Genomic DNA, 15,602 nt, shown 5'->3' on the forward strand with positions numbered 1-15,602 from the left:
CAAACCATTCTGTGATTCTATGATCAAGAAGCATGGTGTTTTGTATTAATTTTTATATTCCTGTGGTTGAATTAAAACTGAAAGATCTTATCCTGGGAGATGCTTAAACTCAAGAACTCAGATGCATTGTTGTTTACTGTTGAAATGGAAGGCACTCAGCAATTGGGATAGGTCTCCTATTAAAATCTTCAACTAGTTCACTACCGGATAGACAAATGAAGGCTCTGAAAAATAGAGTAAGCTTGTTGAAACACATACAGGAACAATGTGAACCCATTATGCTTTTGACAAGATACTTAAACGGCTTCAGCAAGAGAGAATTTGAAGCTATGCAGTCACACGGAGAACATAACACAGCAAAGGAAAAGAATATGTAACACAACAAAACTTTGTACATGAAGGAAGGTGTAGAAACAACTTTCAGTTAATAGATGTGACAGAACAGAACACTTAGGTAGCAAACTCTTTTCAGAAACTTACTGTGCACTTATGTAGAAAAACTACTTTCACAGCTTTGTAAAATGAGGAACATAGTTACACAATTCACAAGGTATTTCCAAGTCTGTTGAGCAGATGAGTCAAATTCTGCATATACAGGAATGACATTTTGCTGAACACACTGCATTGCTGCTATTAAATCTCATACTGCTTTGGGGCAATTTGGCCGTGGGAGAGAATTGAAAATAAGAGGGGAGGAGAGGAAAGAACAGGTTAGAAATGGTGAAAAACTAGGCAGTGACAGTGGCATGTTCTTTGGTAAAAACTAAACCTGAAAATTTCAAATTTTTGTCAACTCTTAACTGAAAATTTTTAAATAGAATAGAACGCACAACCCTTCCCCCAAGCACCCATCCACATTGCAGTGACTAAAATAGTTTATGGAGCTACAGACAGTTCTTCCCAGATCACCAACAGAATTCATAGTAGTGAACAGAAGAGTTATCCTAATTTCTTTAGCTTTTGAGATAGCCTTATTGTCTTTTTTTTTTTTTTTTTTTTTCTAAAAACCTTTAAAAAAAAAAAAAAAAAGCTTCATTTTTATTTTTACAGGCAGGGATACTCACCAAACAGTGTTTGCAAATACGTTCTTTAGGTGTGTGCTAGGTACCACCATAGCAGGGTAGAAATAGAAGCTGTTTCCAACCGCAGAACTGCAATCTTGCAGCATTATGCAATATCCTTCAGTCAGTCTGCTTTTAACAATTTCCAAGCATGGAATAATGTAGCTTTTCAGACCAAGATGGACTCTGGAGAGGGGGAAAAACAAAACAAAACAATACAAAACAAAAAAACAACCCAAACCAGAAAAACCCCACAAACCCCTCAATAAAAACTATTATAGACCCTTCATCATACAAGTAATATGCACGCACAAGAGAACCAGTTAAACGATACCTGGAAAAACACTTTACACAGTGCATTTAATGCAGGTACCACAGAAGATACGCCTTTTCAACCAGATAATTTTTAATGTATGCATTAAAAGCTAAGATTCTCTCAGATGGATGCTGACTAGCTGTACTTGAAATAGACTGGAATAAAACACAGGACCTGAAAGCATTATCCTGATTAACTGACTAAGCAGCAAGTATTAAGGAATGGGAATGATCACGAACTTGACACTAAAATATTACTCTCCTTATAAGAACTCTTTTGGAGCCAGGCAACTCATGTTGCTACCCTACACTACCCTAAAGAAGTTTGTCCTCATTGTCAATGGACAATTTATCTCATTTTTTGCAGCATGTGAGCTGAGATTATGGTCAACAGCATAGGCATTGGTGGAAATGGTCTCTGGGAAGATCAACATCTCTGAGATCTCTTTTCCCCTCTGCCTCTACCTGCCGTGCTTCCTCTCACCTACCTGTTTTACCACATGGCTTCCACTCTCATATCTTTTGTTTAGACATCCCTGTACTCACTTGCTACACTCTGAAGAACTCAAGGCCAAACATCCAAGCCCACTTAAGAAAATGAAAGAAGGATTTTTATTTTAAAATCATAATGTTGTCTTGTTTCCAGGTCTGTCAATGGGTGAGCCCTGGGGCTGTAGAGTACTGTTTTCAGACTGATCCAACCATGTGAGATCTGTTGGCAAATGCACCAGTTACTGCCCTTTCTGTTTCAGCTTGCAAGTAACAGAACAAATTCTGGTATCAAAATTTTTATATCCATGTTATAAAAGTGATTTTTCATTTTCCAAGATGGACACTTGCATTAACTACTTAGGGAAAAAAAATTACATGTGATTATATTACAGGGTTACAACAACAGCAAACAAGAATTAGAGATGGGATTTATTTTTTCGTGAAGGAGGAAGGGGAGAAGATTGCAGGTAGGAATTACACTCTCCTACCACACTTCCACAGGCAGACTTGGCCAAAGAAAAAAAGAAGACAGATTTTTGCCACCAAAAGCTCTCATTTTTTCCAGAATACTCATAAAATATTTAAGCATCAAGAACAACATGTACTGTGTACCATCAATCCCAAATTCTGGATGCAAGAATAAAAAGGTCCGAATAACTGTTGTGTAACATACAGAAGGACAAGCAAAAGGGTATGAAAGAAAAGTAATCAACAAGGAGCTGAGAAACAGGAAGCTGAAAGACGACCATATTTTTCAGCTACTATTTACTTTGTTTTTTTTTTACTCTTTGTGCAAATGATATGAACTTGAATCCTAAGGCTAGAAAAGAGTACAGCATGGCAAAAGAGAAAACAAAAGAATTCTCATTTATGAGGTCCCAGGGCTTCAAGTCTCTCATCCCTGTCTCAAAGGATGAAGCAGTCTTCAGCTGCTGTATTGGCTCAGGGTTGTAGAATAGATTACCATTCTACTGAAAATGAGAATTTCTACCCTGATTAGGGGAAAGTGTAGGTGATGCTGAACTTCAGCTATTGTTGAAGATGTGCATTAGTCCTCTTAAGATATTTTTGATATAAAAAACTTCTGCTTAGATGGCCATGTATGCTAAAGAAACAGAAAATAAGACATTATTAGCTGCACAGTTATAAGACAAGAAAAAACGCAAAGCAATAAACAAGAACACAGAATTGTAAGAGAGCACAACTGCAATTACATTTATTAAAAGACATGCTACAACAACTAGAGGTAGGAAAAGACTTGGGTATAGATACCAAGTGATCAGCAAATACACAAAACCTAAAAGAAACAGAATATATTGCAGCAGAAACAAAATCACATTAACCATGCACTACACAGTCAGAAAATAGATTTCTTTAATATTACATCTTCTTTTCAGTTTTAAATCACCTCAACAGACAGGGAATCCTTTTTATGCAATGCCACAAGATCCTTTACAAATGAAAGCTGTTGCTTATTAGAATATACAAGACTACTTTTTTTATATATAAAAACCTTTTACACTTCCATTTGTTCCCCAAAAGGGTTTTAAAAAAAAACCCAAAGATGATGTTACAAATATTTACAGCATTTTCTTGTGTTAGATGAACATTTTTATAAACTAAAAGGGAACTTTTATGAACAGGTCATGTAAAATGAGGGAATGTCAGCAAGCCTTAGCCATGCTTTGTGTGTCTTGAATATAATACTCAAAGTAGTCCATTAACCTTTTGCCTTATCTCACACCATTTGGTTCACATTACGATCTAATTTTCCACTGTGCAGCAATCTCAAGTAAAGGCCACTTTGTACTGGGTCTTCCCTTCAGAAAAGGAGCATGTGAGAAAACACAGGCTGTCCACCAAATGCCTCAGTAAAACCAGAACAGTCAGTCTTTCGTCAGAGAGTGAGGTGATGTTTTGATTCAAGAATCTGCTTGGTCAGCAACCGTTGTCTTGTGCTGCTGCAGTTCTAGAGTGAACTTTTGTAGAAAGTGGATAACATTCAAAAAGAATTGTAAAGTGCTTAAAATTAACTAAGTACACAGGTGGGAGCTTCCCACTTGTAAGTAATGCACAGTTTCCAAAAACTGAAAAACGGCTTACAGTAATAACATTAGTCTGCTAAGGTAAAAGCTTTCTTCATCTATCAAGGACCTTCAGCTACGTAAGCATTTCATTTATTTGGGACTACTCCAGACACAATATGTTATTACTATTCGAATCTGGAAATATGTGGGTTATGTTGGATTCCTGCATATTGCAGTACAAAAGAAAAAAACTGCAATGGTAAAGGCAGAGGGATAATTAAATCTGTGTTGAAGCAGCTGTAATTCACTTCTTGTATAGTCAGTGGACAATGCTCATTTTTCCCAATATAAATATACAAATTCCAGGGGGAAAAAAGTATTTATTATACATAAGACAGTAATAGATATGAAAAAACCCTACATGTAAAACTACTGAAGGCACATAAACTTTGGTCCAGTTTTGTTCCTGCCCTCTATCCCCCCTGCAATAAAACTCCGAGGTTAAATACCTTAGAAATTTTCCATTCTTTCTTGATATAATTCACAATGTCTAACTGTTAGGATTTGCTTTGAAAAGAGCAGGCAAACAGTCTTGTATATAGCAAACAAATCCTCAGGAGACAGAAGATACAGTTAAAGAAAAAATTCTGTGCAATCTGACCAGTATCCTTTCAGCACAATGAACAACAACAAGAAGTCTGGTAGTTCTCTTCTAGTTAACAATATACCAGGGCAAAAGGTAAAGGCAAAACAATGCTTTTTTGTAAGCAGTTGACCTCTGATTTGTCAAACAGCAGCATGAGCTAACAGTAAACGATGGCAAGTAGTAGGTCCACATCCCTTATACAAAAAAAATTTGACACTTTCCTACCAACATGAATTGGAAAAGGACAAGGTATTTGATCACACAAACCACACTGGCAGTATTATCATCAAAGGCAAATAGTTTTCTTGGCATACAAACACTGGTTTGCCATCTGTAATTGAAAAATGTCTTATATAGGCAAATCCTCTCAGGTATGTGAAATATCTTAGGCATAAAAAGAACCTCAATCTGTCACTGCACAAAAAAGCGCAACTGACAGGGCCAGCAGTGAAGGCAACCAAGTCAAATTATGAATCAAAGTTTCAGAAATTTGTTCTGATATTCAAAGACATTTTAAAAAATTCAAAGAAGCAAAAATTTTACCATTATGCAACAAATCACCGGTCTTTCGAAAAGGCACTAAGTTGCTCCTAGGTTGTTAAAAAGGCATTACTACAGTTTGAACCAAGTGTGTATCCACCAAAAAAAACGGAGCTAGAGGTAACCCAGAGCAGTTTTGTAGACTTGACTTATACACAGGCAGATTAGTCTACCCTCAACCTTTTCCAGTGCGTGCAGTCGGGATACAACCACCACTGTTTTAGAGTACAAGTTCCAGGTTACACTATGCACATTACTAGGTACTTCACAAATTATTTAAACAGAAATTAAGAGCCTATATTAAAGAAATTATTCATCTATCTTTAACAACCTAAAAGACCACCATATAGAGAAGATTGAGCCAGAATCTTCTTGGGAGCTGCACAGTTAACAGGACAAAAGACAGATATAAGATGCAGTATGTTTAAAGCCTAATTACATATTAGGGAAAAAAATTCACAATGAGAATAGTCAAACATTGGAACGGTGAAAAAAACAGAGAATTTGTGAAATCTCCATTCTTGGAAATACTGAAAACTTAACTGGACAAATCTCTGAGCAACTGCTCAAAGCTGGTCCTACTCTGAGTGAGAGGTAGGATTAAGGCCTCTAGAGGTTCCTTTGCACCCTACATCATTGTAAGAATCTGGGGGATAATCCCTTTTTTCCCAAATCCTGCTCTTCACAGATAGCAAGGGGTATGCTCATATATGCTTTAGAGAATCAAGAACTGAGATGCAACTGTGCTTTTGCAGCCAGGCACTAATGAGCCAAGTATAAGAATTATTCTTTTGGTCATGAGCCTTCACTAACAATGCATTATGATAAACTAGCCTTAACGAGTGCCTTTATTCTGTTAAGCAAACATTAAGCTGTACTATTAGGTTTGAAGCTTTTCTGCACTTCCTGTAAAAGCACATCTCCCAAAGAGGCAACATCTTTAAGATACATACAAATCTAAAGTTGACAAGAATAATTCAACTGCGGAAACAGAACAACAAAGAACTAAAAAAAGATACCTGACCAATGTATCACAAAACCAAAAAGCAAACATCATCCACCACCTAGACTTTTCTTAAATTAAGAAATCCTAAATCTCTACTAACTTAAACTGTAGGCCTCTACATTTCAAACTGCAAACAGTCCAGAACTGACATTAGCTAAGCCCTAACACTAAGTTAAAACTGATAAATTATTCTTGTATTTTGGAGAGAATGTCAAAGGCCATCATCTCTTTATGTTTGACTAAGCTTTCCCATCTTCTGATATCAGAGTCAATAAATTAAAATGCATGATTCACATGTTTATATACATATATAACATACTGCACACACAGCATAAATATACTGCTCCCGATATTATATGTCACAATATTAGCTCTCAAATTTAAGGTTCCTTTTTTCCTTCTTTAGAGTTACATTCATATCTAATATGATTCCTCTCCTCTGTAGTTGTAATTCTTGAGAAAAGTGACAAAGCATGTTTTATGGATAATGGCCTATCAATCAAACCCATTTATGTGCAGTAAAGAATGAACATTCCCAGTCCAGCAAGATTCTCTTTCACAGTGTGGCTGCTAACAAGGCAAAACATAGACTTGAATCAGAATTAAGTATCTTGGTGAAAAAAAGGTCCATTCAAATGAACAAGCCTGCTTACAGCTGCATTTTGCTAAAATTATAAATGTATAACTTCTTAATATGGTGCTCTGGCACCACATAGCTACTTATTTTCACTAATTTAGAAAAAAAAATATTTGATTTGAAACTTCACCAAACTGAATTAACTATTTCAGAAAGGGGAAATGGAAAAACTACCCTCAGTCCCAAAGATAACATTGTCTATTACTCCCAAGCCAATTTAACTTTCCAGTAAATAGTACATTCTGAATATTTATTTATTTATTTGTGTTCTACAGCACTTATTACAGCTACGTATGTATTTAGTCAGCATTTTATCTACTGTCAAATAGTACACTTTTTTTTTGCAGTATAGAGGTCTGGCACCATCTTTACTATGACTGGCTGCTGCACCTGCAATTAACTTACATACATTAAAAGAAGGGAAGGTAGTATCTTGCTGATTTTGCAAAAATAATTCAGAGAGAAAATTTGAAAAAAGCTTACTCCAGAATACTCATATCGTGGTAGAAATATGCCCTTTCTTCTACAAGATAGGTAGAACTCATACAATTCATACGAATTATAGTGAAAAAAACCAAAATGAATAAGTGGCAAAACATTACAGCAAAAAAAAATCTGCAGTATTTAGAAGTAAAAAAAATGCTATGCTTGAGAGGAATATCTCTTTAAAAGGTGGTTGAGTAAATATTAGAAAGAAAAATCACTTAAAATTAGATTTTCAAATACAACCAGAAGTCACTAAAGTTCATATGTACTTTCAACACCAAAACTAACTGCATCTCAGCTCATTCTCCAAAGAGACATGGACATTCAGTATCAAACTTTTTTTCATACTTACAAAGGGAAGAATTATAGCTTTTTATTACTTTAATACTGAGAGAAAAAAATGAAGGAACCCAAAAGAGAATATTCTAATACTTCTCACAAAGTTAGATAAAGTCCAGAAACTGTAGTGAATTTACTGTTTGGTCTTTTTATATAGTGTGAAATTTTTTTCAGCCAAGTACTGGTATCAGACAACTGCAACCAGGTAAACTTGAAGAACCCCTACACAATTATGCAATGAGTCAAACCTTATTCCCACCTCTATCCAATCTCTATACCAAAGCAGAAGAGACTAGAATTCAGAGTATTACTTAATGAAGAAAAAAAAAAAAAAAAAGTTGAGGTATCAAGGAAAACATATTCAAACAGACCAAGAAGAGAATTTTTCAAAGCCCACAATGTGATACTTCAGATAAAACTCCAAGCTGTTGTACCATAAGCACATAGTAAGGCACATAATAAGAAATTAAGTAAATAAATAGCAATTTAAGTATTAGATATTATAGTGGTACAAAAAACTCTTGAGGTTTAATTTTTCTGCCCCCAAAGATGACCTTAACAAAAATAACTTCTTGAAAACTTGTCAAGCCATCATAGACCTGAATGTTTTACGTAAGATTGTAAACATTTAGTTCTTTAAAGAAATGTAAAAAAATCTTTGAAATCAGGACTATTTTTTTGTTGTGTTTTCTCCAAAGTACTATTACACAATATCACTTCACAGTAAAAATAGACATCAAACTTCCATTCTGTAGTTGTCAAGCTAAGTCTGTGATACCACATATTGAAGAAACTTGTCTTCTACTCTGCAGAGAGAAGGCACTGCCTTTTCTCTAATAATTTAACCCATACGGGGAGCACAGACATTTTGGTTTTAAAAAAAGTTATTTGTAAAGATTTGCTGAAGTATGAACACACACCCTGGTAACATAAATATTATTTAGAGGATGGATGCTCACAGTCAACGCTTGTTTTTCTTCAAGAAACCCAAGCACTATTTCACATTCAAATTAGTGTTTATTTTGTGTAAAGTGTATTTACCATTTTATTATAATTACTCTTTGGTATATTGTAAAAGCATTCTAAAATGTTTTGTATGGCTGATTTCGAACAAAGGCTAAAAGGATGTTCTCAAAATATAATTTGAAGTAGGAAATTTGATGATACATATTGTTGCTAAAGCAATTACAAAGAAGAATCTTTCTATGGATGAAAAATAAACTTTGAACACATATTGGCAGCTAAAAGCAGAAAAGATCATCACTTAATTCTTTGTGTATGAATGAGCTTTTCCTTTTAAGAGACAGAGCTGGTCACAGGTGTTTCAGTCTCAATTTGAAGATTTTACTAGAACTGTGATGCACTCTTAAAAGGAAAGTTCACTGAACGGTCAAGTTGTAGATTTTTGAGAAGGAAATTCGGAGGTGATGGTTTTCTCCAAGGTCATGATCATGAAGCGCAATGAGAGCGTGAACTGCTTCTTCCACAGAGCCCAGCTGGATAAGAGCCATTTTGTAATCCTTCCTGAAGTATAATAAAAAACATTATTAATCCTAACCAAATTTTCATTGCACTAGCCAACACAGAAAAGCAACACAAGTATTTTTTCAGCCACATCACATACACTGAACACTTGTACAGTGAAAGAAACAAAACTAGTTAGTTATGCACCTGCTAAAATGAGATAACAAAACCATACAAATTTTGTAGATTAATGGCCTACAGCCATGCGATTTTTCCATGACACTGCACTTCAAAAAACAGGGTTGAAAGAAGGCTTGAAGATGTCTAAGAAACACTTGTATTGTCCATATATATGGGATTATTCTAGCAGGTATGACCATACTAAAATAATGCTGCTAAGCAACCTTAACGAATGTTAGAGCAGATTCATTGCCATCTTCTACATGACATTTCACATACACACAGATTGCATTTATTTTTAAAGGAGCAAGTATTTCTCTCCTTGAACTTATCTTACTATGAACACAGGTGGAATTTGTCAAAAGGCTGAATATTTGTCATTTAATCATGCTAACATAGTATCCCATTTAAAATTTTAAGATTAGAATTATCATAAAAAATGTCATAGCTGCACAGTTTTGCCTATAGATATATGCACATGGAATTTTGCCTGTAGTTGTACACACATGGAATTTCCTAAAAAGGCAATTAGCCATCTTCCAGGATGAAAGATTGCTCAGCATTTTTACAAAAGAACTTACTGGAAGAATTTGAAGGCTTTCACAGTAGATCCAGTACTTGCAAAAAGGTTCTTCAGATCATCAACCGTAACAGAAGGCCTATTTAAAAATAAACAAACAAACAACCCCAAAACAAAACCCCCTCAACTTCTAAAAGAGCACAGAGTTCTGTAATAGTATCTAAATCTCTATTCTGGCTTCTAAATTAAATTCTAACAGCAAAAACTATCTCCACCAACTCAAGCCATGCCAACACTTTAGCCCAAACTTATTGGCTTTGACACTATGATTTAGCAGCAGTGTGCTACAAAAATATTTCAGATACACTCTGCTGCTTTTCATCCTCCCCCATTCCTCCCTCAGTTAAATTCACATTGCATAAAAATCGCTTAAGATTTTAACTGGTGCCTTCAGAAATACTTTTCATCTTGCAATTACTGTTAGCGTGCTTCACATATTTTCAGGTTTGAAAGTTTTCTATTTTACTCTAAAAGCTATTTTCTAAGTGTCTTAGATTTTTTTCCCTTATTTGGGCAAAATTCCAGTTTTCCCTTTTCCCTTCTTGCCCAGCTGCCCAACATGAGAAGCCTGTAAAAATGTATGTTTGGCTGTCACTCCACACATTGTTGACAACATTCTAGATAGAAAAAAAAATTGCTTCAGTTCTAATGAACATGCTTCTTAATAATTTTTTTTAAACAGCTTCCTCTCTATGTAAGAGATCTGAATGCTGTAGAACCTGCTCTTTAAAAAGTGTCAGGATGATTAAAATCTGTATCTACATTAAATAACAATGCCAATGATTAATTTGATGTAATGTAACTCCAGTACATTCGATACCCTCGTCATTCATCTTTGCAAAAATTTATAACACAGCACTTAATATGTAAAAAATAAAAGCATATTCCCCAGAAAATGTACACTGTATTAAAACTCAAAGAGCAGCATTCAATCAGTTATCTTCTTTGCTAATAATAAAAAAGCAACAGTTAAAGGATCCACTTATTGTTAATCACACAGCAGAATGACCTAAATTCTCAGGAAACTGTAAAAGGCAAAAAAAATTTAAAGCTTATGTCAGACTCTGTAACTTAAGAACATAACCTAAAAACCATCATCTTTCCAAGAAGATCACACATGTAGATACTCACGGGATGTTGGAGAGATGCAAGGTGGCAGATGGAGGAAAGATATTTTGGAAGTTCTTGGAGCCAGGCTTCTTAAAGCGATGTAAAGGGCTATTGCTATAGTCCTTTGTCAGACCGTAGTCATCTTGTCCCACATAAGGAAGCTGAACTGTCTGATGTTTCGAAAGAGTAGCACGGAGGGTCCTTCCATAAAGCCTCTGTCCATTCAAGTAGGTGATAGCTAACCAGTGGGAATATAATTTGAATTAAGGGAATCAAAAAAGGATTCTTTGAACAGTAGTATTGTCTTCTGTTTACTGTCAGTTTTCACATTCTAAATTTAAACTGCAACTTCCATGTCTACCAGGTGGACTGTATCATGATATTATGTTTAAAACAAGTATAAGGATGTAATGTAATCTCCAGTCTAAATGCAAGAAAAATGCAAAACAGCATTTCAATAAAGAGCAGCTGATTATTCTTAAATAGCTAGACACAGGATAAACTAGAGGAAAAGTGTATATGTATTTATAAGATAAACTACAGGAAAACTGTATGTTTTTTTAACTCTAACATTTACTGGATTGAGATTCACTGGATTTTTTATTTTAAACCTGTAGAAAAATAATGTGTTTACATGAAAGCAAACATCATTATCAACATATACAAGGAAAAGTTTGTATGTAGTGAAGCATCACAATGATGGATTTAATTTGTTTATGCTTGTCACTGACAGACGTCAACTTCCTCATCTATATCACACTCATGCTTGTTTGAAGTATAACTGTGCCTTAGAAGTCACTACCTAATTGAGCCTGGGCTGCATCTGCCATCTGAACCAAAGCATTTTCTTTTTTCTTAAACATGATCTTCACACGATGCACATCGCCATACACACCTGTGGAAATACAGAAAGGAAATTTGTCCAGAGCATTACTACAAAGAGTGCAAGGGCAGGTCTGTTTCTTTTGACTAACATTAGTGTTAGAAGAATACTCACCTCATTAAACAGGTTGGTTAGAGTATTAATATGAAGGAGAGCTTTAAAGTTTGTGTACTGTTTTCTGAGGCTCAGGAATGGGGGGAAAAAGCCAGGACCTTAGTCATAAAATGGCATGTTTATGTTCAGCTTTTAAACAGTGCAACAAGTCTTAAATTCATATCTTACCAAACAGGATGAAAAGTCCATCTGGTGTGATGGCCTGTTTAAATGATAAAATGAGTACATTATTTTTAAAGCCAGGCAAATAAAGAAATCTATTCCATAAGTGCATGATAAACAAAAAGAATGGAAGAGATACCTGCACACTAATACATAAACCTATCTCTCAAAAGCCATTCCCTGCAATAACTACAGTGTATAGCATTCTTGTTAATATATATTTGCTATGCACATATAAAATATTTAAACAAGCTAACACTTCAGCTCATGCATTTTTATCACTCAAGACTCAGTCTGTCATGCAGAAGTTATTAAGTGGCTTAATTATTTTAACTTGGGCTTTCCAAGCTAGCAGTTTGTTCCCTGAAAAATGAAGGACATTCAGTAAACTAAAAAAGGAGCATTCAAGAACTCCTTTGTATTTTCTAAACAGCAGACAACACCTTCAAAACTAGAACCAATTGCTTCAAAACATGTTTGCTTTGTCTTCAGTTTTGTCCCCATCTCTGTATGTGTCCATAACATTCTAAAATGATACACATACCATTTAACTGTTTATATATGATATACCCAGAAAGTGGTATTTAAATTGTGTTTGATTAGAAGCTGTGAACAGAAAGCTAAATCCTGAAAGAAATACCTTTTCTTGACTGATTTTTAATTAAATCCTTGTGCATCAAGCTCCCCAAGCACCAAAGAAGATCATCTACACCCTAATACAGCCAGATTTAATTCAACTGTGGCAAAGGTTCTGCCAGTAATTAGTAGTAAAAATACCTGGGCATCAGAAGCACTACTCACCCTCTTTTATCATCATCATTTCATGATAAGGAACAATTACTATAAATGTAAAATTTAAATGCTTCTAGAGTTTATCCTTCTGGCCCAAATACTTCAATTCAGCACAGAGTTTCTTTAAAGACATTTCTTAACCAAATAAGATTGCAATATTTCTACTAAAAAAAGTTTTTTGGAAGCCAAAACCAGCTGATCTAAAAGTTGTGAAAGAATACTCAAATGCATTGAAACCCTGCAACAGGGCAGAAGTACAAACTGTAATAAATAATCCACACTTTCTATACAAAGAAAAAAGAAATGACAGGGCTCAGACAACCACTACTGAAGAACAAGCATTACACAGTTGCCTAGAAATGTATTTACAACAATTTATATTTCCAACAATTAACGTTGCATATTCCTATTTTTTACTTTTTTAGAAGTTGACCATTATTTGATGGATTTGTTCTATCACACATTGCAGCACAAAGTTCTACATTACAACTTCTTAGATATGACTAGTATTAAGTAAAGCAGCAATGTCCGAAAAATAGCTTTGACCTATGCTCCACATAAGCTTATTCTTAAAAACACACACTCTTTTAAGACTTGGAGAATCATCTTGAATAACCAGCTGCAGAAAGCACATTCACAGTGATCATCAGAAATTAACTTATATTGACAAATCAAAGAAAAATTGACTTGTCTTACAGTCCTAATCTGTGTCTGCTTCTTTTGGTACTTCATGTGGTACTCAGCTATCAGTACAAAACCAGAAACACAGCAATTATTGAAAGATTAAAGGAACTGGTCAACGGATTTTTAACCAGTAATATAAAGATAACTTCCATCTTGCCAATAACTCCTAATTTTATCCGGTTTATGGTTAAGTGGATCTAATGCATGTGTAAAACAAACAAGAATTTTACATGGCTGCTTATCAACAGTCAAGTAGAATTATGTTCTAAGTCATGGCCTTGGTAAAGCTTGATTTTTATTTAGGAGAGGTACATTGCTTTTAACTAAGTACAGATCAAGGTGTAATATTTGAGTGACAAGGGTAAGTTTTTAGCACAATCTATGCCATTTCCACTATAAAAATAACTAACAAAGTTGTCCTTGGCAAATTTACTGACAACATATGAAAAAAAAATCAGTGTGGTACTATGAAAAATGAACGCGTATTTATTTACTTTTAAAAATGGATTTACAGTGATGTCAATAACAAAGTGCACCTGTGTTCTTCCTCTCCAAGTTGGGAAAACCTGCAAAACTATAAAGATCCTGTCAATGTTTTGAAAAGTACTTGATTTGGTATGCTTTTATCTCTTTTCCTCTTCCCTCCTGTTTCTCTAACTCCTCAAGTTTTGTAGCAAATGAAAATTTCTTTGGCTTCTCTAATGATAAAGTAGCACCCTGTGGAGCCATATTAACAGAGATGCCAATTAGTTTAGTCACAATATATGTTGTTTACCTCTTCAAACATTTCTCATCTCTGACCATAGACTTTTCTCTAATTACCAGCTACAATGCTAACATAGGTTTCCTAACATAAATTGTGTTAGCAAGCTTTTCACTGCTGACTGGAGTTTTAAAACCTCATCAATACTGTAAACTATCTCAAACAAGAATAGAGCTATCCTGTTTTTTATATTATCAGCACAGACATTTCCTCTCTTATTCTTTCAGCTAATGTCACTTTGCAAGAAGGATTCTGGCAGCTGGTACAAGTTAATACTTGCATCAGTTCTACCAGTCAAACTTACTTCAGGGTTGAGGTTGGTGACTAGTAAAACAGAATTTCTTGGAACACCAGTAACACTAGGAACAGCCATCTGTCCAGATGCTGCAGATGTGGCAGGCATGCTGACTGGGAAAGAACCAAGTGCTCTAGGCAGAGCAGGAACTGGAAGACCTGGAAGGGCATTAATGGCATCACTTGACATCTCAAAGTGGAAAAGACATTTTAGAAGACAAAAGCAGGTTATGTTTGGCAAAACATCAATATTCAATTGAAAAAAATGCTTTTAAGGTATTCCTAGTATCTTTACAATAAAGCAGGAAGCACGTCCTCGAGAGATGAAGAAATATTCAGCCACACCAACAGATACAAACAAAAGGGGATATATATTGCAGCCCAAGAAAGAAGAAAAAAATATTAGCCCAAAAGTTTATCCTCTGCTAGAAAAGAAAAGATCACTGAGTCTAGAAGACTACTTATTTCTCATTTTATAGCTAGAAAAAGTGGGGACTTCTTGCTTTAGCTATGACTGTTACTGAAGTCTTATGATTCTTAGAAAAACAGATGCTTAGTTTCTTCTCTTGCAGGTAATCTTTATTATGGCATTTAATTTCTTCATTTATTAAATCACAGACTATATTAGCATATGTTTTTTATTACAGAAAGTAATCTCACAAAAGAATATGAGGAGAATCAGAACGGCTGAAATGACCATTGTGTTCTGACTGCTATATCTGAAAACAATTTGCTCTGAACACAGGCGTATTCATGCAGGCCACTAACCCCAGATGCAAATACCACATTTTTAGAAAGTAGAAACTTACCAGCACCTTGAGCAAAGCCCATGGGTGGAGCAAACCCAGGAGGCCCTGCATATGATGGGAACATGACATGTTGGGTGCCTAGAGAGAGCAGACACATCTAATTAAAACAGATCTTAAATTTTAGAAAACTTAAGAGACTTCAGAAACGTGCATCAGCTTCCAGTGTTGCTATTCTGGCTTTGGTCCGTGATTATCATAGAATCATAGAATCATAGAAT

General features: G+C 35.0%; 1 protein-coding gene across 1 annotated transcript; it reads right to left on the reverse strand.

The window, feature by feature from the left end:
* Window positions 1-8,928: 8,928 nt before the first annotated feature.
* LOC104471714 (polypyrimidine tract-binding protein 3-like) lies at window positions 8,929-15,462 on the reverse strand (the record flags this gene model as incomplete). Its single annotated transcript, XM_010087158.1, has 7 exons — window positions 8,929-9,073; window positions 9,775-9,852; window positions 10,905-11,121; window positions 11,686-11,778; window positions 12,049-12,082; window positions 14,586-14,734; window positions 15,385-15,462. Coding segments are annotated over 7 exons (794 nt in total), but the record flags the coding sequence as incomplete, so codon positions are not given.
* Between the last annotated feature and the right edge of the window lie 140 nt (window positions 15,463-15,602).

This window comes from Pterocles gutturalis, unplaced genomic scaffold (genome assembly GCF_000699245.1).
Source record: "Pterocles gutturalis isolate BGI_N339 unplaced genomic scaffold, ASM69924v1 Scaffold49171, whole genome shotgun sequence".
In the NCBI taxonomy this organism is placed as follows: Eukaryota; Metazoa; Chordata; class Aves; order Pterocliformes; family Pteroclidae; genus Pterocles; species Pterocles gutturalis.